Raw genomic sequence first — 27246 nt, 5'->3', positions numbered from 1 at the left:
TGTTCTAGCATAATGCAACCATGTCATGAATCTCTCTCGTCATCAACAGCGTCATGCGTCTCTAATTATACTTCTAATGGGCTCCGGATACTCCGCGGCGTCTGCAGACTCACATCCCCCTCCACGTCGACCCGCATCGGCTCCATCTCGTCCATGTCGTCGTCTTCGCCCCAGAAGTCTTTTAGATCCTCGACTCTCCATGCTGTCGCCCAACCGGTCTCGCGCTCGACACGCGTCAATGTTTCGATGATGGCTGTGTGCTCGGAGTGATGTGACATGGCTTTGCCGGCTAGCCAGAGGGGTTGTAGGGCGTTTGTCCAGCAGCCGCTGATATAGAGCTTAGTACTCTTTCGACTGGAATGAGCGCAATAAAACTTACTGGTGAGTGTTCGAAGCGGAGATCGCACAGATCTGTCTAGCATGCCAGAGGACGGATTTCTAGAGTTGTATTAGCGTGACTTTGAACCAAGTCTTCAAGAGAACAGGAACATACCGGTCGTCGGGAGAGAGAAAGAGTCTTCGGCTTGCGCTGAAGCAACAGTAACGCACACGTATGATACAATTGATTGCCAGAGACTAGCCGCGTCAGTATATAAGCGAGCGAGAGAAATGGACTCAAAAGAAAGAAGAAGAAGAAGAAAAAAAAAAAAAAAAAAAACCTACTAGCAGCTCCATTCCCATACAGAACCGTCGGAAACGGCCTCGGCCCCGCTGAAGCCGGTATGACGAAGATCGACTTCATCTGGCTCGGCCGGTTATCGTACCACTCTTCGACGCTGTCGAAAAGACGTGTCCAGCGGTGCACGTACGTGTCTCGATCGTCAGGACTGCCGAGGTATCGACACGATACACAGGATGGCGGGAGTTGGGAGGAGGGGTTGAAGAGAACGCCGAGGGTCTGGGCGCAGAGGTAGACGGTGTAGTTTGCGTAGGTGTCGAAGGCGGATATGTTGGAGGCGAGGAAGTGCTGGGAGGCTTCGGCCGGGCTCATGTCCTTGGGGATCCAGTGGTGGATGGGGATGATGGTCTCTTCCTCGGAGATGAGGCCGCCGCAGACGTCTGATCTATTAGAAACAATGCTTGTTGCATGAGAGCGGGGTATAATTACCCATTCGCGCGAAGCACCAGAAGAGGGCTTGTTCTTCTTTCCCGGAGAATCCGTTGATCTCGGCTGCTTGGATTAGATATGCGCAGCCGTCTAGATGGCGGCGCCATTCTTTGGGATTGCCTGTCGGATGTTAGGTGTGTCGGATTGAGAAGGGTAGACAAGCGTACAGCTTAGCATTTCCAATACACATAGAATCACACAGGACGCTATCACTGGTGTCGTCTTGCTTTCTAGCTCCGGGAGGAGGAGATGGATTGCCTCCTGGTACAAGGAAAGACTTTCGGACTGGGACTTCTGGTTTTGCTTCCGCTCGATCTGGCGGGCGGATAGGGCCAGGATAGAATAGCGAAGATGTGGCACTGACTTGGCCATTTGAGGGTAGGTCGAGGCAAAGTGACGATGGTTGTCGAACATGTCAAGCTGCTCGGTCAGTAAGAGGTAGATACAGCGACGTGGGGACAACTACACACCCATAGACAAATTTCATTGAGATAGTTCTGCCACAACACATTTTCCCGAGCTGGTGACAGTTCAAACGGGCGTCTTGGTCTCGAGTACTGGTTTACTTGACTCGGATGTAGCTCATTGGGAGTCACTGCCCCGGACTCTGGAACTGACGCTGGCGAGCTGCACCGACTGGGGATGTCCGGCCGGGCAGTCCAGAGCTGGCGGTTCCGCAGCGTAGTGTGAAGCGCCTCATAGGCGGATCCAGGCAGAAAGACATCATTAGTGAAGTTGACTGGATCGGAGAAGACGCTGTGATCAAAGAGAGGTGAGGCAATGGCTTGGTAAGGCTCCTGGGCAGTTTGAGGGAAGGATGCTGCATGGTTGGAGAAATTCCGTAATGCAGCGAGCTCATCTATAACAAATTCAGGACTGGAATGCATATAGGGGTGGTTAGGTGAAGTGTTATGGGTAATATGATTGGGAAGATCGTTAGTCGCCTCATCGTTGCGGCCACCATCGCGTTCATGGTTGCGGACCTCCGCAGCCGGGTAAAAGGAAGCATTACTCGACAGCGACGGGGAAAGACCCGGATCATCGCAATGACTGAAGTCAGCCTGAGGTAATTGAGCCTGAGCCTGATCCGGATAAGTAACAGGTAGCGGCGAAGGCGCAGATGCCTCCTCCTGCTGGGGTTGAGGGGATGGTGCCCTCTCGGGCATCGACTGCTCTTTACGAGCACGCTCTTTTCGGGCCGAAGGAGGGTCGACATTCAATATCTACTCGGTCAGACAGGGACGGCTTTCCTTGCAGCAGCAACCCACCTTGAATTTACTCTGCCGACTATTCCGACCAACCGATTGGTTCATGGACGGATGGCCGGGCTCGAGGACTTTGATATTGGCCTCCCGGAAGGAGCCTAGTACACGCCATTGGCACTTCTCGCCGCGCCGTCTGCAGCCGGTGCATGTTGGTTTGGACTCGTCACCTAGGCTATTGTGAGCTTCTGGAAAAGTACTAAATTCCGGGGGATTGCCCCACATTTTCGTCTGCGTCTACTGCAGTTGATACAGCCGGTGCGTGTACGCTTCCGGGGAGCATGACGCAAGGAGTCCGTGTCCTGAGGCATGGCGGTCATGGTGATTGAGGTGATTGAAGAACTAACTACCCTTATGATACGGGGAACGGAATCGAAAGTCTATAATTACCTGAAAAAGTAAGTTTGGGGTCGTCGACAGCGTGTCGGGCGGATTACCGGATCGGGAACCGATAACCGCCACCGGGTTTGATCAAATGTGGGGAAAACACGGAGATGGCCTCTGGAATCTCTGCGGTGGGTCGTCCCAAATTTCATTCTTATTTATTTATCCGGTTATCGTACGATGGAGTAGGTTACGTAGAACCAGGGATGCAGGTTCGGTGCTGCAGAGCCGTGGTTCATGTCTTGAGCGAGACTTAAGACTAATGACCTGAAACTATTAGGGTTCAGTTGGATGCAGGTGGAATTTGTTGGAGATTTTAAGGCTCTAGGGTACGGATATTGCAGCAGAGATACTTGATATGTCTTGTCTTATGTCTGGCAGTGTAGTATTTATTAAGAATATACATAAAAATGAAGACATGGAGACAACCCATTATTGTACACTAACTCATAGCACCGCTGAGCTTAAGCTCTGCGACACCCCGTAACAGAAAAGAAAACTAAATAATCTATTCGACATGCTGGACACCAGCAAGCTCTGGGTCCTTCTCTCCCAGACGACGCTCGGCGTCGCCGGCAGTTCCCATCGATGCGTGCCAATGAAGCTTCACCTTCTCGCCAGTGAACAAGTGGTCGATTTGTTCCAGGGTGAGGTTGCGCGTCTCAGGGTAGAAGAAGTAAATCAGAGGGATGAAGCAGAAGTTGAACACTGCTACTGTTAGCAACTAGTAGTGTATACAGATGCGTAGTACATACCTGCAAAGTAGATATACGTGCGATACCCAACGTTGTCAATGCTGACCGGGGTGATTTCCACTACCAAGAAAGTGAAGATCCCTGGACTCATTAGCGTGACACATCGCAGATAACTGGGATAAACGTACAGTTGGTTGCCGTAGCCAATGCTGCGGATCGGGTACGAGTAGCCAACGGGGAGTATTCCGCAGGCACTGCCGATGATTAGTATGCTGAATCGGATCTGGATAATGAAAGATAAACATACAGAGCCATGGAATGGCAAGTAATCCCACCCCAAAGAAGAAGTTGAAAAGGAATAGCATCACGGTGGCTACCAGACCAGCGGCATGGCCACCGTCCGCCACTGTGCCGGCCAGAATAGCCATGCACGCCCCTTGTCCAACCACAGCGAAAAGCATCAGCTTCCGTCGACCGAGCCTGCAAAATTAGTTCTGTTTTTCATACAGAGGAATAGTACTCAACGTACCGATCAATTGTCCAGATAGGGACCAGAGTGGACACAAAGTACGCCACGCCATTGAAGCCTGCCAACAGCAGCGCCAAGTTATGGGTCATACCGACAGACTTTTCGAAGATAACGGTATTGTACTGCTTGCATTAGACCGTAAGTTCTCCAGACATGGACAGCTACTCACATATGTGATCAGGTTCACACCGGACAACTGTTGCATCATCTGTCCGCCCATACCCAAGAGTGTCCGGTACAGAAACTTCTGAGGACCGTTCTTGAACACCATCATGAAAGAGCTCTCTTCTGTAGCGGATTGTTCCTCCCGGATAGCTTGTGTAATTTCGGCAATATCTTGATTAACGACTGCGTCGTCCTCCCCGATGTTGCGGGCATTAGGTTGGAGAGACCAAATGATACGGCGGGCGTCGCTTTCTCGGCCATGGGCAATAAGCTGGGTTGTTAGTTAAGAAATCATTGATAGACGAGGGGCAACTTACCCAACGAGGTGACTCGGGCAAGGCAAGGATGCCAATAAAAGTAAGGATAGCGAAGAGAATCTGAAGGGCAAGGGGGAATCGAAATTGGGCGTCGTTCTTGACGTAGCTCATGCCATAGTCTGTTTTTGTCAGAGGTTGCCGAGAGAAAGAGAAAAGGGGAACGGAGCATAACCCTGAACTTACCGACCCAGTACGCAGTCATAACACCGAAAATATTGATACACAATTCAATAGCGAGCTATAACACGTCAGTATAAGACGAGCTACGCTGAAGGTGGAGACCTACCCCTTTCCCGCGGCTCTCAGGCTTACTCAGTTCGGAATGCCAAACCGCTATTGAACGTTAGCTGGTCCACCGCACACGAAGGCCACAGGGAAAGTACGTACGGATGGTACTAGTGTTGAGTCCGTTTCCAACACCTGCTACAATTCGACCCACGATCATATGGGGGATACCGTAAGCAGTGGCCTGTAGGGCAGCACCGATTGAGAGGATGACACAGCCAGCCATGATACACATGCGACGTCCAACATTCTCACCCCAAACCAGGGCCATAATGGCACCCAGGAAACAACCCTATGACAGTCAGACCTAGCCTAGAGGAAGGCGAGGGTGACTTACAATCTCATAGATGGCGACACTGATACTTTGTTAGCCCTAGCCAAAGGATAGTACTGGTGAAACTTACACAGTTCCTTGCAAAGTCGAGCTACCAGTGCCACCAGTGGTGGTGTCAATCTCGGGAAATGTGTGAACGAATGCATCTCCCGACAAGAGACCTGACATGACACCTTGGTCATAACCGAAACTGTTCAGTCAGTAAATACATCGTAATCTGAGGGCATAAACGTAGTCTCACAGAAGGAAGCCACTGCCAGCAGTGGCCGTAATGGCCATCGTCAGCGGCTTTCCAACAAGAAAAGTCATTATGGCCGCCGGTCTAATTCTCGTCTTGACCTATGTGTGTTTACCGCGGAGAAACAACCAAGTTCATGGGACTACTTCTACTTTTATATATTGTTCTACCCCGGAAAAAATTCGGACGTCATAACTTAAACTTTTCCGTGTGTTTTCGTGCCAACAGCCTGCGAATTGCGGGGCCCCGGGGAAGGTTCTTGGAGGCGTAACAAGGAAAATGGCGCAGCATTTAAACTTCCGTAGAGTTCTTCCCTAACTTGTACACTTCAGCCCTATCACTGTTGCGCTTCTGCAATCTACAATCTTAACTATCAGCCCCTTGTTTAAGATGTCCGAGTGAAGAAGCCCCCGATGCATTAATAGTGCTCAGACCATTGAATTTCCCATGGGGGCTAATTCCCACCGAAGAGGGTCGAGATACCGGGGTACCTGGCAACAGTACCTGATCCCGGTGCCGGTCAACTTCCGGGGTGGGCTCCAGCCGACACTTCGGTACCACGGCCCGATTTCCTAAAAGAGCAGTCATTAGCGCTTGCAGAATGGACCCACACGCCACCCCCCGGACTTCCCCCATATTACCCTTTTCGGATCAAATAGGCGCCCTCTACTGGGATAACCCCCATGGGTAAACACAACCATCGGTCGGGGTAGTACTGCGTCCACCATGAGCAGCGTGCCTGATCTTCGGTTGGCCGACCAAAGAACTCATGTGGACTTATGTGGATAAGCATCCCCAAGCAATACTATGAAACATGCAGCTCTCCATGCTTGAATCGGCCGTCCTACTAGTTTAGTCGTGGATAAGCGCCCCAGAGCCCAGCATCACAAACATATATATGAGTCCCCCAATTTTCCAACCACTCGCTCCTGCTCTTCCAGACACAATAATCTCTCAAACACAGTCACAACACCAAAATGGCCCCCTCCGCAGTCCCCGAGAACACGACAGCCGTCGCCCCGGAATCTATCCAGAATCCCGCCGTGGCTCGCACCGGCGACCTCTTCTCTCTCAGCAACCGCACGGTCGTGATCACCGGCGGCGGTCGCGGACTCGGAATCGTCCTTGCAGCAGCCGTCCTCGAAGCCGGCGGAGATGTCGCATGTCTGGACCTCCTGCCCACGCCCAGCGCCGAGGAATGGGCCACCGTGCAGAAGCTGGCTTCCGCGCGTGGACTGCAAGCCACATACACGCAGTGTGACATCACCAACGAGGAGCTGACGAAGGACGCGCTTGAGAAGATCGCTGCCGAGGGTCTGAAGCGGAACATGCCCTTGCGGGGCGCGATCACCTGCGCGGGAATTCAGCAGATGGTGCCGGCGCTGGACTACCCGATCGACGGATGGAGGAAGATGCTGGATGTCAAGTAAGCCTTTATTTAGACAAACACAAAGTTACTTACATACTGATTGATTCTGCGCAGCGTCATCGGAACCTTCATCCCGGCCAAGCACTGCGCACGCATCTTCAAGGAGCAGAACACCCCCGGAAGTATCGTGATGATCGCTTCGATGTCGGGCCAGATCGCCAACCGCGGCCTGACATGTACCGCCTACAACTCGTCCAAGGCGGCCGTTCACCAGATGTGTCGCTCTGTGGCTCAGGAATGGGGCCAGTACGGTATTCGTGTGAACACGCTGTCTGCTGGTGTAAGTCTTACTTTCTACTTTGGCTGTCGTTCTGGCTCGTAATTGCTAATTGAACACCCAGTACATCCGTACTGCTATGACCGATGCGCTCCTCAAGGAAAAGCCGGAGGTCGAGGAGACTTGGATGCGTGGTGCCCTGCTCGGCCGCTTGGGTGTTCCCGAGGACTTCAAGGCGCCCACAGTTTACATGCTCGCTGATGGCAGCGGCTGGATGACTGGAACGGACTTGAGGGTCGATGGTGGTCACTGTGCTTCTGCTTAATGATTCATGAGGTCTTGCGAAGATGGCATGGTTCGGCGTTTTTATATGGGTTATACATTACTACATAGATATTCATAGATAAAATTATATGGTTAACTTTAGATACTTTGATTTATGCAGTGGTGTGGTCGCCACTTGCTTGGCCTCGGTAGATATCTGTGCTTTACATTGAAACGGACTTGAGAGGCACAGGCTACAGTAACTTTCTCACAAAGTGATGTAATGGAGTAATATTTCTGCTTTTTCTTGGAATGGTGTATGTCAAGTTGATCTCGTTCTATTGACTTGCAACCTCCAACTCCCATGAGCCTCCAGCAATGCCTGTTGCAGTTCCTTTCACTAGAGAAATACGCTCGCCATCCGTCGAAACCAATGTTCCTTCGACACCCGCCAGGTCTACATCACCTGTCGTACCTTGCGGAGTAGTGAAGGTCAACCCCTGATAATCTCCATTTTCCGATCTCTTGAACGTCGTTGAAAAAAGCCCCAAAGCGGTCGTGTATCCCGCATCCACACTTGTCAAATCACCAGGCTGCGGGGCGAACCTCCACGTCGCCCCAGCAGGACCTGTAAGATGCAGTCCAGCCGCGAAGAAACTGAGCGCCGCCGTGGGGCCGGTTGACCAACCATGAGCATGCGATACACGGGCGTCGTTAGTATATGGAGCATAGTGGAGAGACCCGTCGGTCGAATAGCCCTCAATGAAAGTCGAGTTCGTCATACGGGGATCATCTAGCATAAAGCCCCACTGAAGGCGGATCAAGTCGAGCGCTTTCTGGGGTTGGTTTGCGAGGAAGTGGGCCTGTAATTCAAAGCCGCCGATGAAAGGAGATACGGCATCTGCGGCCTCGGGGGCTGGTGCGCCGTACTTGCCCCAGCGAGAGCTCAGGGCGGAGGAGATGGTGCTGCTTTGGTTGGCGGAGAGGGTGAGGTTGGCCTTGATGGCCCATGCGTTGCCGTCTTGTGGGTGGAGTGTGGTTGTTTCGTTGTCTTTGTATAAACCGTTGCTGGCGTCCCAAAGATTCTTGTTGGCGGCGGATTTGATACCGCTGGCTATTTTGGTCCAGTTGGCATTGGTATGGTTGCTGATGGCTTGGGACAGTTCTTGGGCTTCGTTGAGGACGAAATAGAGAATGGCATTCGCTTCGATGTTCTGCTTGGGTTAGCTCTCTGGATATCGCTTGATGAGAACAGAGTGCTTACATGGCCTCCCATTCCGAATCGTAACCAGTCAGAGCTGGCAGTGACGTTGGCAAGTCCAGTGTCATCCACGCTGGAAAGTGCCCATTGCAGACCTTTCTGGTATTGACCCCAATACTGAGATAGCCAAGCTCGGTCGCCCGAATGCCGGTAGTAGTAAGATACGCCAACGAGGCTGTGGAGATGGTAGGTGAAGCTCACAATATCAATGAACGGCTTGCTGGCGTAGGGTAGACGGCCGTCTGGTTTTTGTTGAGAAAGCAGAGTCTCTAGGGCGGTGCGCACACTGTACAAGTCCGACGTGCTCACGGAAACGCTTTCCAGTGCAATTGACATGTCGCCCGGCCAGATCAGACGGTCCCGTTTCGCACCGTCTGTAAGTGTGCTGCTGCCGTTGGAGATAGTGTAGTTGCTGTACCAAGGGGTGGTGTCCGGGAGAGTGATGTTACTATCCGAGCTAATGATCCCTAAGAACGGCAACGCATTCCCTGTACTTGGATCAATCGTACAAATCTGATTAGTGTATGCACCCGCGTACCAGACGCGGTTGAGCAGCTCGTCGTTACTGTGGAAGTAGCCCGTGTATGCGCGGAGATCCTGAGATGGGGCAGCTGTGTAGTTGATCTGGACATTGCGGACAGATATCGCGGCAGTTGTGTTGGTGACCAGGGTCATGTACCGGAATGCGCCGCGATTGTGTTTCTTTTCTGCGGTGTATGTACCCGGTCCTTGACCGACAGGGAACCATAATGGTGAGTCGAGACCTGAATCAGCTGTGGCATCACAAGCCTGACTGCTGATCCACAAGCTGGACTCTGTGAAAGTCACGCCAATGAAGCCATTGCGTGTGGATGAGGACCCAATGTCTAGAGACACAATGCCGGCTACGTTGCGACCAAAGTCGAACGTGACAGAGGCTGGCCCATCAAATGTAGCATTTCCACCGCTGGATTGCGTCAGAGAGGAGGGGTTTGTAACGGAGCCATTGACCTCGAGAACTTCAAGGGGAACGAGATGTCGTGATGCGGGGGCCAGAATGTATTCGTTGTAAGGCACGCCATAGCAGGCCACAGCTAGAAGAGCTGGGCTTAGGAGCCACGCAGACCAAGGAAGGCGCATTGCGTCTGAAGTGTGCAAACGAGTTCCCGAATCTTGGCCATCGTGTATACTGGCCCTAGGCAAAGTTTTAAATGCAACCCCCGCCCGTAGGTCATCACCGGAGATACTCTCCTCGAAGGTGTCTTCCGGGAAAGGCGGTTGAATGTCGGGGGAATGCTGGCCGAGGCGCAACTATACGCGTAATTACATCCTATTGAATGCAAACACTATCCTAAGAAAGTGTATCGGGGGATCATCAGGCCGAGTTTCGAAGGGCCGTCTTGTTTCCCCAGAAAATGACGTTGTGTGGGGAGGAATCCGTGCATTGATGTGGGGTTTCCGATGTTCTCCCGATCGAGACTGATTTGATCCGAACCAGGATGCATGTCGGCAGATGAATGCTTTCTCATCCCGAATCAACCCATTTCCCTACCGATCAGAGCTCGTAGGACTCCGTAGAATCCGTCCATATAAGTCTTTTACATCGGATGAAGCCTTCCACGGTAACTGTGGCTGTCGTTCTGGAGCAAAGAAGATATATACTGCTCATGTCTTCATGGTCTTGCGATATTGCCCCTTGATGAAAGTTATAGATCCAGGATATTCAAAACAAGGATTGACTATTGTTCTTCGTAGTTCAGTTTGATCGACCGAGATTTCGCCCGCTTTCACTACCAGAACAGAACCTGGACTCCAGTGGTTTATAATAGCCTGCCGAAATTGACAAGGCATATGGGCGGGTATGCTATAAATCGTATGCTAAAAGTGGATAGCGTAATCGAAGCACTCCCCGAATATTAACTCAGACACCCGCGGGTTTCCAGTTGAGTTAGTCTCGACGGCTCGTCTTTTGGAAAGCTTTCATGATATAATGAGTGAGTCATATATTGCTCGTCGTTTTCTCTATTCAACTCATTCTACCGCCTCTATCGGGTCTTTGGGCAAGCCTTGTGCAACCGGTCCATCAATGCGGACTAAGGGTTTAATCTCTGCACTTCCAATAGTCTCGAAATCATCTTTTTATTGCATCACCGAAGTAACTACAGAGTAAATCAGCCTTTGTACAACTTCTATCTGTACGGCGTAAGGACATACAAGCTGTGAATGGAGGTGTAACTTAGCTCCGTGCGTCGCAGCGTCATGAATGAAGTATTGTTTCTGGAAGCTACTTTGACATTTGACAGACAGTAAGCTCAGGTGGAGGATATGATCAACTGACAGGCCGAGTAGCTCGAATACAAGACATAGATGATTTTTGTTTGGGCCTTCGTGAGTGAATGGGTTTAGTCATATTGCGAGACTTCCCTCATGGTAAGTTTCTGGCATATTCTGTATCATGTGCCAGTCACACTGTAGAGATTCCTCCCCACCCTAGCTTATGGTGATTCCGTATACCGGGTGGATACCAGCCGGTATCTTGAATCTGATAACGCTCCTGGTGCATATAGTATGTTGCTTGGTGTCCATCCAAATATAGATTGTAAATCAACTCTGTTTGACAGAAGATTGATAGCGGATAAAAGTTCCACGAGTGCATCGATCATACTGAGTTCGATTGTATTTTCATCATATCGCTCAACACATACTCTGTGGCGGCAATGATGATAGATTTTCAGCCATTACCAGATCACCTGATTCCCTTCGATCCCTGAGTGGAAGTTGTGGGCAGCCCGCTTCCTCCATACTACATCTTGGGACGACCGAGTGGTCTTGAACCAAACACGAACTTTGTGTACCATTCTACAGATCCTTCCACTGTTAGACCCACCGCTAGAACCTGATTGTGATGATCACAGCCATTTCTGACCCCATCCACGCGTCATGCTATTCCTTCCTCAGGGAGCATGACACTCCTGAAGGAGGCAATAGTCGCATGATCTTTTAAGTCTATACATTCTGGGGAAAGGTATCCCGCAATGCCTTTCTCATGATCCTTGTGACTGAAAGTGTATAAAGCGAGAAATACGTTCAAATGTGCTTCCGACCAGCTGAAGCGCAAGCACTCTGCCGACCGACGTACGTTATTATTGACGATATGTTTTCTAAACCTTCTATTATTTTGCGAACGCGTTCCATACGGCGCAAAGACAAATGTCTCAAATCAACGAGATGATTAAGGTTGTACTTGAATGGAGTGCATAGTGCACAGACCACCCTGAGTCTGTTCTCTCCATTTTCCCGCAAGCGAGCCATACGATAGCGAGATGTGCCGATCGTTAGATCTTTCAGTATAGTGGAAATCTGGGGTACTTTCACCTGAGACATTCAAAGTTTATGAATATAAATAGCAATCTGGTCAGTTCAGGGGAGATCGAAGTGCTCCTGTATGCTAGCATAGACTACTGACTGGTTCTTCCTAGATACATAATGTCGCAGGGGTTGTCAACCTAAAGTCGAACCCTTGTCTACTTTATTATACTCCGAGTAGTATGACTAGTGGCAGTGTCTAGGAAGAGCCGTTGTTGAACCTTGGATTCACCGATTGCCCAAAGGACGATAGTAATCCACAGAATGATATTAACGGAGGTCCATTCAGCAGAATAGACTTTTCCTTGCAAGAGTTCGTCGTGTGAAAGATTCGTACCGCGAAGACTCGAATGTCTTGGATGAAGGACCAATCAATTTAAATTCGCCGAGGTTGAAGTGGAGCGCGTACGAAAGGGAAAAAAACCCCAGTCGGTGCGGAGACCAAGTCGGTCCCCTTCATTAAGTTCTTCCCCCGCGATTCCTCCGGCCTCCAGCTTCACTGCGCGACTTTTGGCCCCTGTTCTTGCGGGTCTTCCTTTTTCTTTCTGTTTATTTTTATTTTTATTTTTATTTTTTTTTTCGGGTCACTTCGATATATGATCATATTTGATTTCTGATCATTATTTTCTTGTCATTCGAGTCTCCCCACCCATGCGATACTTATACGCCTGATCTTTTCCTCTTCCTTTGGATCCCGTCTTGTCCGGAAGCAGTCCGGCCGTTGTACTTTCTTTTCCAACTGCCCCAGGTCTTGGCTCATGCTAACTCCTCCCTCAGAAGAATCTCTCCTCTTGCAACCCTCCGACCACCACCAATGTCTACCTGACATGGACCCAGCCCAGTCGGGGGATGCGCCGCAAGGCAATACACAAGAGACCACCGATGATCTGCAAAATAGCACCGCCAAGCGGAAATGGAGACGCAACCGCATTGCCTGCGACGCCTGCCACTCACGGCGCGTGCGATGCGACCGGGCCTTTCCCTGTTCGCGCTGCCTCCGCAGTGATATTCATTGCGAATTCACCCGGGAACGTCGGAAACGGGGTCGCATTGCGCGATCGCAGCAGACTGGCACCAAGGGCGGCACTGAAAAGGCGAATGGACGTATCCCCGCACCGGCAACGGCGGATGCAGTTGCAACGCCAGCACCGAATGGCTCTCCCTCGTCCAGTTTTCCGCACCGGTCGCCCGGGACGAACGAGATGACCGCATCCGCGCCGAGTGTTGATGAGCGCCGGTCGCAAGCCGACGTGCCATTGCCCCCACGGAAGTTGGCCCCCGGGGGCAATGTGACGGAAGAATGGTTGGCAGCAGCCCATGTGTCTCCGGGCTCATACGATTTCTTGGGCGGCGGGTTGGGGGAGGGACCGTTTCCCCGAATGTTCGATGTATGGAGTGGAGTGGATTTGTCCAACAATAGCGGTCCCACGCCGCAAGGTGCGAAAGTGGTGGGCCAGACGCCGGGCGTCCCGCCGACCTCACTGAAATATCCGGTCCTGCAGCCGTTAATGCCGTTTTTGGATGCGAACCTGCCCCGGAGGCTGGTGTTCGATCTGCTTGAACTTTATTTCACCAGCGCTTTCTCGACCCAAATGCATCCTGTGTGCCATCACATCCATTCGTATATCTTGCGCAAAGCCTCTTTCCTCAGTCGCGATGCGCCGCGCCCCAGCACTCCGGCACTGTTGGCCAGTATGCTATGGGTGGCAGCGCTGGATGACCGAGCCTTTGCCTTGTCGATTTCGCCACAGCAGCGGAAGAATATCTGCCAGTTCCTGTGCGCCCTCACGATCCGTTTATTGAGACCGTTGATTCACGTGTCCTTCAAAGACCAGGGGGCATCTCTGAGTGAGCCGGTCGGCCAGGAACTGCCCCCGACCACGGTACACCATCCGTTTGAAGGGGGCGGGGATGATCGGGGCCTGGTGGGACCGGCGGGATCGCTGGATGATGTGATAACCTATATCCACGTCGCGTCCATCATCTCCTCGAGCGAGCAAAAAGCGGCCAGCATGCGATGGTGGCATGCGGCGTTTACCCTCGCTCGTGAGCTCAAGCTGAACCAAGAGATCGAGGTGCTGCCGAATGTAGATACTCAAACCGAAGGGTCGAGCCCATCGTTCGATTATGGGTTACCGGGGTGGAACGGGGTAGACCCCCGACCCTTTTTTGACTACTCGAATCCGACCCGACCGAGCTTGAACTGTGTCTGTGACCGCCAGGACACGCAGAACACGATCACCGAAGAGCACCGCGAGGAGCGTCGTCGGGCGTGGTGGTTACTGTATATCATGGATCGCCATCTGGCGTTATGTTACAACCGGCCATTGGCCTTACTGGACGCGGAAAGCGAAGATCTACTGCTGCCGTTGGACGAAGGGTCCTGGCAGTCGGGGAATATCCATAGCAACAGTCCTCGACCCGACGGGCCACAGTGCGTACTGTCGGGCGACAAAAATAAACGCCGCGTGTTTCCGAATTTCATTTGCCATGACCACTCTATCTTCGGCTTTTTTCTCCCCCTGATGACCATGACTGGAGAGCTGATTGACTTGAATCAGTCTCGCAACCATCCGATGCTCGGAGTGAGGCTGAATGGGAAAGATGCGTGGGATGTGCATGTCAACGAAGTCTTGCGCCAACTGGAGATCTACAAAGCCAGCCTGACGACGTTTGCGGCCACTGCCTCGGATCCCGAGGCCCCACTTTTGTATGCATATCCGCCGCCCAAGCCGGACCATGGGGTTGATCCCGCCCTCACCCAAGCCTATTCCTGGCATACCCAAACGGTGATCTCCTATGCGTCGTACCTGGTGCACGTTCTGCATATCCTGCTCGTGGGCAAATGGGACCCGGTCTCTTTGATTGAAGACAAGGATTTCTGGACGTCCTCCCCTGCATTTGCCTCGACGATTTCCCACGCCTTGGACGCCGCCGACTCGGTCGACCAGATCCTCCGGTTCGATCCTGATATTAGCTTTATGCCGTACTTCTTCGGCATCCAATTACTGCAAGGCAGCTTCTTGCTGCTGCTGATCGTCGAACGCCTGCAGAAGGAAGCGGGCGAAGGCATCCTGAACGCGTGTGAAGTGATGATCCGCGCCACGGAATCGTGCGTCGTGACACTGAACACAGAGTATCAGCGAAACTTCCGGCAGGTGATGCGCAGTGCCGTTGCTCAGGCGCGCGGGCGCCCTGTCAATCACAGCGAAATCCGGCACCGGCGGAAGGCCGTATTGGCCCTCTACCGATGGACACGAAAGGGAACCGGACTAGCTTTGTAATTAGGGCTCGCCAATGTTGATGGGGTTCTCGGCTCTGAACCGGGCCTATCAGCGCAGGATCTACTCAGCTGTACATAGTAGATATGCAGCTCAGTGTCGTCATACTGCGTATGCGCAGGTGTAGCTGTGTTCAGCTAGATGTCATAAAAGAACTCCCGGTGATGTATATAGTTGATTCCGACGTGGGTATTGACGTCTGTATATGTATGTGTAGTATGGTATATAATGATTTATCTACGGTATCCTTGTCTACGCCCATTCATCTCAGAGAAAGCTATCTAGATCACAACTCTTCAAAGCGGATAATCATACCTCTTCAGAATCGGGTAATATCCCCTCCCAATTTACGGTTCCTACCAACCCCAAATCCACGTGCTCGGTTAAATATCTTAAATAAAATTAACAAAAGCAAGATCAGAATCTATCTCCACCAGTAGAGAGATCGGGCGGATCGAATCAAGGAACCGGCCGTTAGAAGTAGCGATCTTCGATGGTTGTGCACGACCGTCAGGCACTATTTCTTTCCTCAAGGGGAACACCACCTGATGTGTGGTACGAGCTGTGAGGTTATTCCTTTTCTCCGGGATTCCCTCCATAGTCAATATAATTATTAGAATTATTAGATTATTGTTCTACATAGTAAACATAGTCTTTACAGATATTGACAAGGCATAAGTTTAGCATCCGATTCACCAAAATAAAATTAACAAGACATGATAAAAACCCAAACTCCAGAGAATCAATCCCCATCATGCAATACACCACAGCTGACAACCTTCGTGAGTACTCCGTAAAGGACTTCGTAAAGTAGACCGTATGTACCCCAGACTCCGCAACCCCGGCCCGACCAAAGTTCACACTCGGTCTCGGTTAATACACCACCAGACCCCTAATAACCGACCAACCGACCAGGAACACGACGAAAAATCCGGGGAAACGAAAAAAAATCTAATCAAACCCAAAACGCAAACTCAAAATGTCGGTTAAATTGCAAAGCTCCGGGGAAATTTAGTCACAGTTTCAGGACCTGGACTCGGACGGTGACATAACCATGTGGCCAGGTGATCGGCATGGTTTTTTTTTGTTTCTTTTTCTAAGGTAATTCGAAATTAAACGGTGGTACGGGGTCGAGCTCGGGGACAAGGTTGGAGTTTTATTTTGCCGATGGGTCTATACTTGTTTTATTGGGATTTATCATTTGGGCATGGGGTGACCTGGGGATGGTACAGAGGAGTATAAGTGTGGCAGGGCCCCCAGACTGGGGTTTATTTTGTATAATTGATTGATTGATTGATTTGTATACCTATACCTACCTTACCATTGCTATTGTTTACAGCTATATCTACAACTAGTACCTATATCTGGAGTTGAAGCTGCATCGTTGCTAGCTATCGCATCGCATACCAACAAATCTATCTATATCTACGATGAATCGATATTTCTGAATGAGCTGATTCACTCTGATTCTATACTGACCTACTCATTCATTTCGACCCTCAAATCCACACTCAAATCGGCCCAACCTCACAAAGCGAAACAAACAAAATGACCACCCACGACCACACTCTCTTCACAACAGTCCCATACACCGAAATCCCCTTCCTAGATCACAACCACGATGGCCACGACCTCGATCTCTCGCTCAGTGACGTGTTCGCCCCCGGAATGCTCGAGCACTGGGACCTGGACCTGGACCTGGCGGGAAAACCGGCGGGAGAATTCCCCGTGCCGAGTGACTTTGGGTTTAATTATCCGGTGGATTTGGTGGAGCTGGGATGTGCATTTGGGGAGGGGGAAGTTGGGTATGTTCTTTTTTTTTTTTTTATCTATTTCATTTTTTTTCTCGGTGGAATCGAGATGAGTGTATTTGGGTGTATGGGACCCGATTCTGGGTTCTATTCTACTTCTCTACACCAGCCATGCATACGTACCGAAAGGAAAGATAACTAACAAAGAGAAACACAGCCAAACACAAGAACCCGGTACAACAGCATTAAGCACGCTCCTCCGCTCAACCTCCTACCAAGCCACCCAGCGAGCCCTGTACATGACCACGTCCACGCCAACATCCACAACACCAACACCAACCACCCCGAACGAAGGTCCCCACTACAACAACAACAATCACAACAATAACGCAATCTACTCTCCCAGCTCCCCAACAAGCACGCATAACCCCTCCGACACAATCTCCCTCTCCAACAGCGACACCGAGAGCATATCCTTCGGACCGCGCACGCCGCCCTCACACAGCTACACGCCGACATACACATTCAACACGGAGTACAGTCACTCCCCGAATCAAAAAAAGCGCAAAGCAGACACAGGGCTCCACCACACATACAATTACCCAGAATCGGGCGAAGACTTCGCACTCGGCGTTTTACCCGAAGACGCTGTCTTCTTCTACCCTACCCATACCACACCTATCACACCTACTACTAGTGGTGCTAGTGGCAGTGGACACCACAACCCGAAACGCCGACGTTCTTCCGTGGAAGCGCATTCTCCATACCAAGAACTAGACCCGGAACCACAACAACCACAGCCACAACCCGAGGAGCAACAAGCAGAATCACAACCACAACCCGAGCAGGATATTTTCACACCCCTAGAAATGCCCGACGGCAGCACGCGCTTCACCTCCAACTGGTTGCCCGTGGACCCGTCCGGCGGATTCACTATTTGTCCTGATCCGTTGGCGGGGGCTTTGGGGGAGGCGTTTGTGAGTGTGGGTGGGTGAATCGATCATGCCATACTATTTACTATTTACGATTCACTGTTTTATTACTCTGCCTACGCCTGCTGCGGGGGGGTGAGTTTTAATTTGCCGTGTCGGGTTGGGTTGGTATTACCCCGTGTGAGTATGCACCTGCACTGCCCGGTAGCCTGGCTAGCTGGCTAGTTGCTAGCTACTACTACTACTAGTGCTAGTAACTGGCGACGACGAGTGCGTGATGCGCTGGTTGACGCTACGGACGCTACGGGATATTAACGTGCGTTGCTCGGAGCTTGGGCCGAGATTATCAATCTATCTCGATTCTGGATTCTCGATTCTACCGCCTCTCGATCGAATCTAGAAGATTCAATGCGATCGCATCATCTATGTGAAGATGATTATGGATGGATCCTTTTGGGTTTATTTCTGGATGGATCCATGATGTGCCGTGCTGCCTCTGAGCACACACAGCCGAGGCGGGGGCCTCGGCGATATCTCCGTCGGATTTTCACTCCGGACGGGGTCCCGAACTAGACATCATTGGTGTCTTGTATATTGATTGTATATTGACTGTATATAGCCTACGCTATAGTCATCATATGCTATAGCATCACATGGTATATAGATAATATACTATGGAATTGAATTCACATGTGCTACTCCCCGAAACACCGTACCACTTGGACCTGCGCCACCGGAGATTGAAACGTTCGTCATTCGTAAAGACCGTAGCTCGGGAATGTTGGAATCAGAGAGAAAAAAAAAAAAAAAAAAAAAAGACAAAGAAGGTCATGTAGATTCGCTCTTAACCGCCGACGATGCGCACTTGTTGGAAAATACTGTAAACTCCAATTTGCGCCCGATGTACTGGAATAACTCCGCGATGAATTCCTTCTCGATCATCCCCGGCGAGAACGCGTCGAACGCCGTGCGCAGGACGAACATGATCCGCGACATCAGATACCCCGGGATGTTGTTGATGTAATATTTCATGCTGCGGCAGATGTCGCATGCGAATTGGTACCGCTGTTGCGGGCCGAGCACGCTGACCAGCCCGCTATCTGACATGGAGACGACTAGCGACAACGCCCAGTAGAAACACATCGAGGTCGCCAGGAGGATATCGGGATAGTGCAGAATCTTGGCGACCGTGACAGACATGGTGCTGGTGTTGCGACACTGGAAGATAGGAAAGCCGTCGGCGGACTCGGTGTCGTACGCTTCCCATACGGTGCCCGCGGGATACGTGTCGGCGTAGGCGGCTTTCCACAGATTGAGGCGCGCCTGCAGCTCGGTTGCTTGCTGCCAGATGGAGCTCTGCATCCCGGTGAGCTCGAACGTGCATATAGCTGCTCTGTCTACCATGGCGCTGAATTCATCGATCCGAGAAAGATAGCCGGGGATATCTACGGCAATGTCCAGGAGATGCTGCAGGATATCCTTGACCGGTGCATCGCCCGCCCAGGGAACCGTCAGCCAATCTTTAGACGCCAGGAAACTCGGTTTGCGATGAACCAGCGCTGCCGTGACCTGGATACCGAATATTAGTCTCTAGCAACCGTAGCAAGATCTGCACCATACCCAGTACAGTCGAAGATCGACAAACAAAGACCGCTCAATTCCGTAGCGATGTCGATAAGCCGACCGCGTACGGAGAAGCTCTAAACCGCCGAGCTGGTGTCTAAATATAGAGTCTTTCGACGTTTGTTTGAAGGCCTGGAAGATATGAGCCCATGGAACCCGGCACAAGAACCGTAACTGACCTCTGTAATTGTCGACAACAATACAACTACAAGGACCTCGGTAGATTTGTTCCCCTCGGTGTCATATAGAGCAGCTTGGAGCTGCCGAAGCGTTCGGACATATTTGGCATGTCCCGCTAGCTCGACTGACCGGTTCCCGTCGCGCCGACCGGCAAAGGTCAGCGCGGTCGCCTCAAAAGCGTTGCACAGCATGGGTGAGATCATGCGCATATCCGATGCTTCGCGTAATGCGATGGTACCGCCGTATTTCCGATGGTCGTCGGGGCTGAAATTACGTATCAGTCGGTCGACAAACAATTCCATCACGGTGGAGGCAAGGGCCGGATCGTTTAAGATCGCCTTTTGGCGCGACAGTGACGTAGGGGAAGCTTTATATAGAGTAGCATTAATATATCGATATAAGACCAATCAGGGTCAAGCCATGGCGGTTGAGATTACGGCTATGACTCGGATCAAGGGTACATACATTCTCTCTGCGACCCAGTAATATCCCCTGTACTCACCCCTGAAGGGTCGGGAGAATCTCGCTGCGCCTGTCCAGGATGCGCTGCCTGCTCACCTGGCCCTTCGTCGTCGCTGTCATTGGGTTTAATTTGATATAAAGAGCTACTGCCGGTTTCTTCAGCTTTTACAGGGGGTAGGTTGGCCAATTGACGGGCCTCAGCGAGCTGCCGCTTGAGGCTCTCGCATGTTTGCATAAGGTTCTCGATCAGGGCCGATTGTTCGATATAGTGTCGGTCCTTTTTGCTGGTGCCATATTCGCATTCCGAGGGCGTCCCCCGAAGACAGCACGCACCACATGGTTTCACCCGGTCGCACTACCGCATCAACGAGATCTTATTAGTCGAATCGTCAGAGAATCAGTCTCAGCCCAATAGGACGCTGCGCTTGAAATCGCAACAGCCGTAATGGCCAGCGAAGCCACCAAGAACCCGGACAGGGTGTGGAAATTACCTTGACTTTGCGTTTGTGGCAGTTTAAGCATGAATAAGTGGGGCGGATCTTCTTTCGCGCGCCCAGCTTAGCTGTCAGAGTTGGGTTGGGTTGATCATTGCTCTGCCGGTCGCCATGCTCACTGCTCATGGTATTGGGATTGCTATGATTCGAAAGGCTTTGTTCGGTGGAAAGACGCTCTCTTCAAGTGACCGAGCTGCCGCCCAAGTAATTATGGCGTGGAAAGCAGCGGAAAGGCGATTGGGGTAAGTCCCTAAGATGGGGGCGTAAACTGCCTTTCGGTCGCACGCTAGTTGGGATCCTTCTCATGCACGGTCACTTTGTGGACCTGGCGGGATTATTGGAGAATCAATACACCGAATGACGACGAGACCTGACACGCAAGACAAAGCCAAGCCCAAAATCCTGCGCTCCTGGTGCTTGAAGCGGTCGAGGATCCATGGTGCACCGAAAGCCTATCTTATGTATGTATTTAGTTTGCCTCCAACAGGTGCGAAGAATTTCACATAAATTCAACCAATTCCTCAAGACCATGGGACCGCTTCCTCAGGCAATGGTTCATTGCAGGGGTCTGAGTCTGTGGCGAACATGGTGGATCGATCGTTGGTGGACTCCAAATTGTATGCGCTTCCGGCGCTGGTGACATGTCAAGAAAGAAGAAAAAAAAAGAAATGGGACCCGTATCTGCACGTAAATCATTGGTGCAGAATCACGTAAAATGTGCCCAATTTTGCACGCTATTGGACACCAGTGTCCAGCACGGTTTCCCGTGTCGTTCCATGTTCAGTAAAGTCTCCAATAATCCTCTGCATTATAAGGGGGAAACAAAGGGTCTGGCATCCTCGAGGGTTGAACCTTTGAGCGACTTGCAGACGATCGGCGTTTTAGCTCGGTTATCCGTTGGCGATCGTCCCCAAAGGCGGTCTTAAAGCTTGGCTTTTTCAAATCCACCTCTCGGTCGGAGGGCACTATTTGGGGTATACATGCGACCTATGTCAAAAGCGATAAGGCAGCGTTCAACTTGGAAGTCGAATCGATCAGAAGTTGGCTCTGTGGGCGACTCACACTTCCACCTGAGCATGGCTGTCCTGTCCTGCAGTGTAATCATCCCGAAAGCTTATCACGGTCAGCACGCTGTGTTGCAACTGGCATGCAGTGAAACCCCCTTCCTTCGATAAAATAGCTGCGGCTCGAAGTATGTCTCCTTGCGGGTGACAAGAGCAACGGAAATGCGCATGGAATGGTGCAACCGTTCCAGCGGGGAACAAAGGAGAGGTCATCTGACATCACCTGGCTGATGGTCGTCGTAAAGATAGCTTGCGATAAGCCATTATCAACAATGACTGCCTTACGGTTGTATTCGATCAACCAGTCCTGGCCAAGTATCACAAGGCTGGGCTTGCAGGCATCACACTGCAGATCCCGAAGAATGGGTTGCATTGTCCATACAATAAAAATGTTCGTTTTAGACAAAGCATCTTCCCTGTCGCCCCACAAATAGTGTTCTGCACGTTCAGCGATCCCGGTGGCTGGGTTGGAGGCGGAAGGTGGCCGTTGCACCCGTATAAAGTCGCAGTTATATCCCTCGCATTACTAATGTACAACCCTTCATGTCGTTGAGTTTCTGGTAGACATTAATGCCTGAAGCAAACCGCGAATTATATAGTGCGTTCTGACTTCACAGTGGATAGAATTATCACAAAGCTGAGAGCATGGAGCTCTAAACTGCGCTGTTCTGATTAAATCACCAAATCTAAAGTTACAAGGAATGACAACTATAGACAGAAATCCGTGATGTCGATGGACATCTAGCCTTCTCAATAACATTAGGACCGGTAGCCCTTACACCGCCACAGACCGAGTGATGTACAAGACAGGCATCGATGTGATCGGCATACCCCTTAGATTACTTGGAGATTGCTTGATGCGTTCATGTGTATGTTGAGAGGCCTTGAAGACGCCCCTAGGAAATAAGGTTAGTTCTCTAAGCGGAACATCAATATGAGATCTTATTTACCTAGTGATGGCGACGGGCGTGATGGCGCCTGACGTAAGCCGACGAGGATGGGGTTGCGCTGGAAGATGGGACCGCGCTAGAGGTAGGGGAAGGAGTAACACTTGCGCTGCTGGAAGCACCGCCAGCGCCCAACTTGCCGACACCCGCGTTGGCCTTGACATAGGAAGGCACCTTATCTGTGGTCATAGCCTTAGAATCGCCTTCGCCCTTCGGCCAGCCGGAGAGAACCGCTTCGTCATTGCCCGACAATTCGCCGGAACTGGTCAGCTCATTCGCAATGCAAGGACGGCCGAGCGCAGAGGTGCAGGAAGACGCGTCCTGAGCGTTCACAGCAAAGGTGGAGCCGGGCTTATTCTCGGGGTTCATAGGAGTCTTGACATTGGAGAAAACGTTGCCCTCAATAAGCACATTGGCTCCCTCACCGACGTCGAAGGCGTGACCGCTGTTGTTCTCCCAGAGGTTGTTGTATGCGTGCCAGTGGCTATCGAACTCGATCTTAGGAGAACGGCCGGACGTGTGATGCAAGTAGTTGTTCGCAAAGGTGATCTGGTCGCCCTTGCCATAACCTAGGCTGTAGGTAATCAGTGTCCGTTGTGGCGGTTCAGCATTAGAGTTAAGAGTCACTTACACAGACCAGTAGTGGTGTCCATCGCAGGAGGAGGACCACTTAGTCTGACCGTCAAACTCACTGTTGGAAACAGTCACACCACCACCTATCGATTTAATCAGCTTTTGTCCGACCAACATGAATTCTGCCACCCGTGACACATACTAGACTCATAACCAGTTACAAACATCTGGCGGCCAACCAGGGAGACCTTGACATGGTCGATCCAAATCTTGTCCGTGCCGTCGAGCGAAATAGCATCACCACCCCATATGTACTGGGGGTTCAGCTCGGTGATGTGAATGTTCTGGATGATGATGTTGCTGACGCCATTGACCAGCCTCAGACCCTTACCCCGGATCACACCGGCGTCGCCCACACCGATGATGGTCTTGTCAGAGGCAACCTCCATGCCTTGAAGGCCGGCATTGTCGTATGTGCACTTCGTAGCAGGGTAGGAACCGCACCAGTCAGAACCCTTGGTTTTGATTGCATTCTGCCCAGCATCGCCGCAGGTATTCGACTCCGGGACACAGCATTCGCAGTCGGTACAAGTGTCTTCACTACCGATGAAGTTGAACTCCTTGTCGATCACGATCACTCGGGGGGTAGAGTCGGCCAGCCATTCCTTGAGCTCACTTGGGTCCTTGGGCGCCGCCGGAGCGGCGTTACCACCGCCAGTAGTCCCGCTGGCGAAGCCAAACGGAGTACCAACGACACTCTGGGCCTGAGCAGATGCACCTAGCAGGGCAGCTGCCGTCAGGAAAGAACGGAGGAGAACCATTTTGCCAGGGCGTTATGGCCAACGGAAAACGGACTCAATGCTAAAATGACGAGAACCAACTGAACCAGCAGTTTTTGATATGAGGGAGGGATTGACAAACTTGGAAAAGGAGTATAGAGTACCAATCTATATGCACAGCCGTGGGTATGATGGCGGCTTTATATGCTGACTGAGGAAGTTGCAACAGTACAATGACGACTACTCATATCGCCGAGTATATTCCTCCACCAGTTGTGCACCATTAGAGTATCCTCAATCAGAAAGCGGAGCCCGTTAGAGATTGATAAAACGGGCTGCATGGTGAAACTAGGCCCGGTTGGTAGACTAAGACAAAGGTTTCCTTGTACCGCAGTTTTCCCGGTCGATCACTTAGTTATGCCGTACTCCTGTCGGCAGTATTTCCTAATATTTTAAGGTGCTTTGTATATTCGGAAGTATAGTTACTCGCTGACAACAGATAGCAAATGAGGTCAAAGAGCATGCAAAAGACAGATCAGACCATCTGATATTACCAGGCATGAGGGATAGCGTGTTGTTGTCCCAAACCAGGAATTGACTATGATTTCCCCATTGGGATTTTGTTGGTGGAGAAAAGTGGAAGATCGTCAGGGCGAGTAGTTAGAATAGCAGTTGGTCCGCCCGCAGTGGGCCCCAATCGCCCAGTGGCTACTCAGTAGATACGCCTGATCTCTTTGGACAATCCCATTTGCTCGGAGTGGCGTCCGTATACTGAGTAAACATTGATGTCCTTTCATGGTGGCTATGCATTGCCGATCTTTAACTGTCTGAGATCCACCCCATTGTCTAGCTTCTGGAACGATCAATCAATCCCTCACGACCCGGGAGTGCACAATGGGTATGGCGTATTGCTATGGATGGGTTGGCAGCGATCATAATTACTTCGGAGCTGTGCCTTGCGAATTAAGCCACCAACCAACGAAAATGATGCGAGACGCTGTTCTTCATTGGAGCTTGCAATTCTAGCCTTAGTAAATGTCGGTAGGTCTTGCTACGGTGAAACAATCTTGTAGATAGCATCACGTATGAAGAGAACGTAGCGAGAGTGTGCGGTGGATATAAGGTGGATAACGACGGGATCCTATGCCGATCTCTTAATATGAGTGTCGCCAAATTGAATGCCATATCGTGGAAGATTCTGGAGGATCAAGTCGTTTGCCATTCGTCCTAGTCATTATTATTCAAGGCTCGAGGTCTTTTAAGTGACGCATACCCTTGTCGCGGCACTGGTCCACCTTCCTTCATTGAGCAATGATCGATATATTGTATCGTGTTGGTGCTGGATGCATTATACAGGGTTGACTTTGGCCGATGGAGAACATCCAGCATGGGCAATTCGGAGAGGATATAGAGAAACGCTTGGCTGGAAGTGATCCTTGATAAGATTGGTCCTTCCAGGTCATGGTCGAAGGACAGGAAAAAAAAAAAAAAAAAAAAAGAATTGGCGAGAATACTTCACTGGAAATGGTCGGCACGAGGGTACTCAGTATAAGGGCCTTCCATCTCCACTGTCCCCACTAGGTAAAAAACTTAGGATAGACCGACCTCGCATGTCATCTAGCCCGGTCCAAAAGCTTGACGTAGCTTTGGATACTACTTGAACGACTTGCTAACTGTAAAAGTCATTTTCATCGACATCAAATCTTTCATGATAAACCTCCGTCGGGTATCTCATCAGAAAAGTCACAAGTACGGCTACATCGCCGAAGGGTAAGATGGCTTGCAGTCCCTCACTGGGGCTTACTTCGATCAATTACCATATCACCTACAAAAGTCTGTTGGCCGTGTGCCTTGATCTCAGTCCAGAAGGTAAGGGCAGTCTCTGGGTAAAACCACCAAGGACCTTGCAAGGCACATAATGTGTGTACATAAACTCCAAGGTACTCATGCGCGTTGTATAATACGGTGAGCAAAGGACAATCCTCTTTGAGTTCAACGTTCGCCCTTGGTCGCGACTATCATGTCTTCCTTCGACGCTCACAATGTTGACCTTGACACAGCTAGCCAGGCGGATGTCCTCTGCTATCTGGCGCTGTCCGAAAACGACTACAACGGCCACCTCGGCGCCCGCATATCTTCTATTTTCGTTATTTTCATCACGTCAACCGCATTCACCTTGTTCCCCGTGATTGCCAAACGAGCTCCGGGGTTGAGGACCCCCTACCATGTTTACCTCTTCGCCCGATATTTCGGCACAGGTGTCATAGTGGCTACAGCGTTCATCCACCTCCTGGATCCCGCATACAGCAGCATCGGCCCGAACTCATGTATCGGAGTGTCCGGGCACTGGGGAGACTACTCCTGGTGTGCCGCCATCGTCCTCGTCTCCGTCGTAACCATATTCCTGCTGGATCTAGGCGCTGAGGTATACGTAGAGTATAAATACGGGGTTCAGCGAAATGACGACGCCACAGAGGCGTTCATCACACACTCCTGCGCGTCGGATTCGGACAGTACATCCCACGCCGTGGAGTCTGGCACGCCCACCCCAAAAACCACCGATATTCACACCGAAGTGGCCTCGGTACGTTCCGAACGGGCATTCCGACAAGAAATTGCTGCCTTCTTGATCCTCGAGTTCGGCATCATATTCCACTCCGTCATAATCGGTCTGAACCTGGGTGTGACAGGCGAAGAGTTCACGACTCTGTACCCCGTGTTGGTCTTTCACCAAGCCTTTGAAGGTCTGGGAATTGGTGCGCGTATGTCAGCGCTCCATTTTGGTTCCCGTCGGTGGATGCCATGGATGCTGTGTCTTTTGTATGGTCTAACGACGCCCATTTCTATTGCTATTGGACTAGGGGTGCGGACGTCGTACAACCCGGGATCCAAGACGGCGATAATCGTGCAAGGTGTGCTGGATGCGATCTCCGCGGGGATTTTGATTTACAGTGGACTGGTGGAATTGTTGGCGAGAGACTTTTTGTTTGATCCCGACCGGACCAAGAGGAGATCGCATTTATTTGTCATGGTGGGATGCATGTTGTTGGGAGCGGGGATCATGGCTTTACTCGGAAAGTGGGCGTAAAAACCTTGGAAGACTGCGAATGACCGGCAAAAGGGAGCTGAAGCAGGAGGAGAGATCATCGAGGACAACAAATAAGGCGGACTAGTGCGGTGGGTCATGGGGACTGTTCATAACCTTTTTCTGCAAATACGGTCAGCTGTATGTATGTATCGGTAATATACCATGGTGATTGCCTAATTGGAATGCAGATGGACAGTTCATGCATGGTGGATGTGCGTATATTAAGCCTTCAGCACCGC

At 51.1% G+C, this 27246-nt stretch overlaps 8 protein-coding genes across 8 annotated transcripts; 4 read left to right on the top strand and 4 right to left on the bottom strand.

Moving 5' to 3' along the window:
- Positions 1-65: 65 nt before the first annotated feature.
- Positions 66-5388, bottom strand: BDV37DRAFT_292587 (uncharacterized protein; the record flags this gene model as incomplete). Its single annotated transcript, XM_032089219.1, has 26 exons — positions 66-327; positions 380-411; positions 494-614; positions 684-1059; positions 1109-1228; positions 1276-1528; positions 1579-2169; positions 2209-2331; positions 2377-2540; positions 2594-2712; positions 2808-2878; positions 2934-3013; positions 3108-3128; positions 3316-3462; positions 3510-3590; positions 3638-3703; positions 3757-3929; positions 3979-4100; positions 4148-4336; positions 4461-4579; positions 4644-4698; positions 4747-4793; positions 4848-5037; positions 5083-5101; positions 5150-5269; positions 5321-5388. 26 exons carry the CDS (start codon positions 5386-5388, stop codon positions 66-68), a joined length of 3729 nt encoding a protein of 1242 aa, XP_031943378.1.
- Positions 5389-6042: 654 nt separating this feature from the next.
- BDV37DRAFT_292585 (uncharacterized protein) lies at positions 6043-7349 on the top strand. Its single transcript, XM_032089218.1, has 3 exons — positions 6043-6743; positions 6801-7026; positions 7088-7349. Exons 1-3 carry the CDS (start codon positions 6295-6297, stop codon positions 7286-7288), a joined length of 876 nt encoding a protein of 291 aa, XP_031943377.1. The 5' UTR covers positions 6043-6294; the 3' UTR covers positions 7289-7349.
- A 216-nt stretch (positions 7350-7565) lies between these two features.
- On the bottom strand, positions 7566-9615 carry BDV37DRAFT_292581 (putative alpha-L-rhamnosidase A; the record flags this gene model as incomplete). The annotated part of the gene is made up of 2 exons (XM_032089217.1): positions 8492-9615; positions 7566-8441 (listed from the first exon to the last, which is right to left on the bottom strand). The coding sequence occupies exons 1-2, from the start codon at positions 9605-9607 to the stop codon at positions 7566-7568; spliced, it is 1992 nt and encodes a 663-aa protein (XP_031943376.1). The 5' UTR covers positions 9608-9615.
- A 3045-nt stretch (positions 9616-12660) lies between these two features.
- Positions 12661-15117, top strand: BDV37DRAFT_270254 (Zn(II)2Cys6 transcription factor; the record flags this gene model as incomplete). The annotated part of the gene is made up of 1 exon (XM_032084524.1): positions 12661-15117. The coding sequence occupies one exon, from the start codon at positions 12661-12663 to the stop codon at positions 15115-15117; it is 2457 nt and encodes an 818-aa protein (XP_031943375.1).
- Positions 15118-16662: 1545 nt separating this feature from the next.
- On the top strand, positions 16663-17860 carry BDV37DRAFT_281296 (uncharacterized protein; the record flags this gene model as incomplete). Its single annotated transcript, XM_032086788.1, has 2 exons — positions 16663-16919; positions 17083-17860. 2 exons carry the CDS (start codon positions 16663-16665, stop codon positions 17858-17860), a joined length of 1035 nt encoding a protein of 344 aa, XP_031943374.1.
- A 765-nt stretch (positions 17861-18625) lies between these two features.
- On the bottom strand, positions 18626-20682 carry BDV37DRAFT_270253 (Zn(II)2Cys6 transcription factor domain-containing protein; the record flags this gene model as incomplete). Its single annotated transcript, XM_032084523.1, has 4 exons — positions 18626-19366; positions 19600-19967; positions 20066-20417; positions 20554-20682. 4 exons carry the CDS (start codon positions 20680-20682, stop codon positions 18626-18628), a joined length of 1590 nt encoding a protein of 529 aa, XP_031943373.1.
- Positions 20683-22248: 1566 nt separating this feature from the next.
- BDV37DRAFT_73439 (putative pectin lyase F) lies at positions 22249-24519 on the bottom strand. The gene is made up of 4 exons (XM_032091139.1): positions 23343-24519; positions 23199-23283; positions 22571-23141; positions 22249-22503 (listed from the first exon to the last, which is right to left on the bottom strand). The coding sequence occupies exons 1-3, from the start codon at positions 23959-23961 to the stop codon at positions 22571-22573; spliced, it is 1275 nt and encodes a 424-aa protein (XP_031943372.1). The 5' UTR covers positions 23962-24519; the 3' UTR covers positions 22249-22503.
- A 1240-nt stretch (positions 24520-25759) lies between these two features.
- Positions 25760-27245, top strand: zrfA (high-affinity Zn(2+) transporter ZRT1). Its single transcript, XM_032091138.1, has one exon. It carries the CDS (start codon positions 25940-25942, stop codon positions 27005-27007), a length of 1068 nt encoding a protein of 355 aa, XP_031943371.1. The 5' UTR covers positions 25760-25939; the 3' UTR covers positions 27008-27245.
- Position 27246: the final 1 nt, after the last annotated feature.

The sequence above is a fragment of the Aspergillus pseudonomiae genome (genome assembly GCF_009193645.1).
Source record: "Aspergillus pseudonomiae strain CBS 119388 unplaced genomic scaffold BDV37scaffold_19, whole genome shotgun sequence".
Lineage (NCBI taxonomy): Eukaryota > Fungi > Ascomycota > Eurotiomycetes > Eurotiales > Aspergillaceae > Aspergillus > Aspergillus pseudonomiae.
Note: the sequence above shows the minus strand (reverse complement) of the source record. Positions and strands in the feature narration are given on the sequence as shown.

Excerpts from the sequence above, each read along its gene's own strand:
- zrfA (XM_032091138.1), top strand. The coding sequence starts at position 25,940 with ATGTCTTCCTTCGACGCTCACAATGTTGACCTTGACACAGCTAGCCAG.
- BDV37DRAFT_292585 (XM_032089218.1), top strand. The coding sequence starts at position 6,295 with ATGGCCCCCTCCGCAGTCCCCGAGAACACGACAGCCGTCGCCCCGGAA. Across the intron at positions 6,744-6,800 it reads AGGAAGATGCTGGATGTCAA|CGTCATCGGAACCTTCATCC; the intron begins GTAAGCCTTTAT and ends GATTCTGCGCAG. Across the intron at positions 7,027-7,087 it reads TGAACACGCTGTCTGCTGGT|TACATCCGTACTGCTATGAC; the intron begins GTAAGTCTTACT and ends TTGAACACCCAG.
- BDV37DRAFT_73439 (XM_032091139.1), bottom strand. The coding sequence starts at position 23,961 with ATGGTTCTCCTCCGTTCTTTCCTGACGGCAGCTGCCCTGCTAGGTGCA. Across the intron at positions 23,284-23,342 it reads TGTAACTGGTTATGAGTCTA|GTGGTGGTGTGACTGTTTCC; the intron begins GTATGTGTCACG and ends TTAAATCGATAG. Across the intron at positions 23,142-23,198 it reads GGACACCACTACTGGTCTGT|CCTAGGTTATGGCAAGGGCG; the intron begins GTAAGTGACTCT and ends GATTACCTACAG.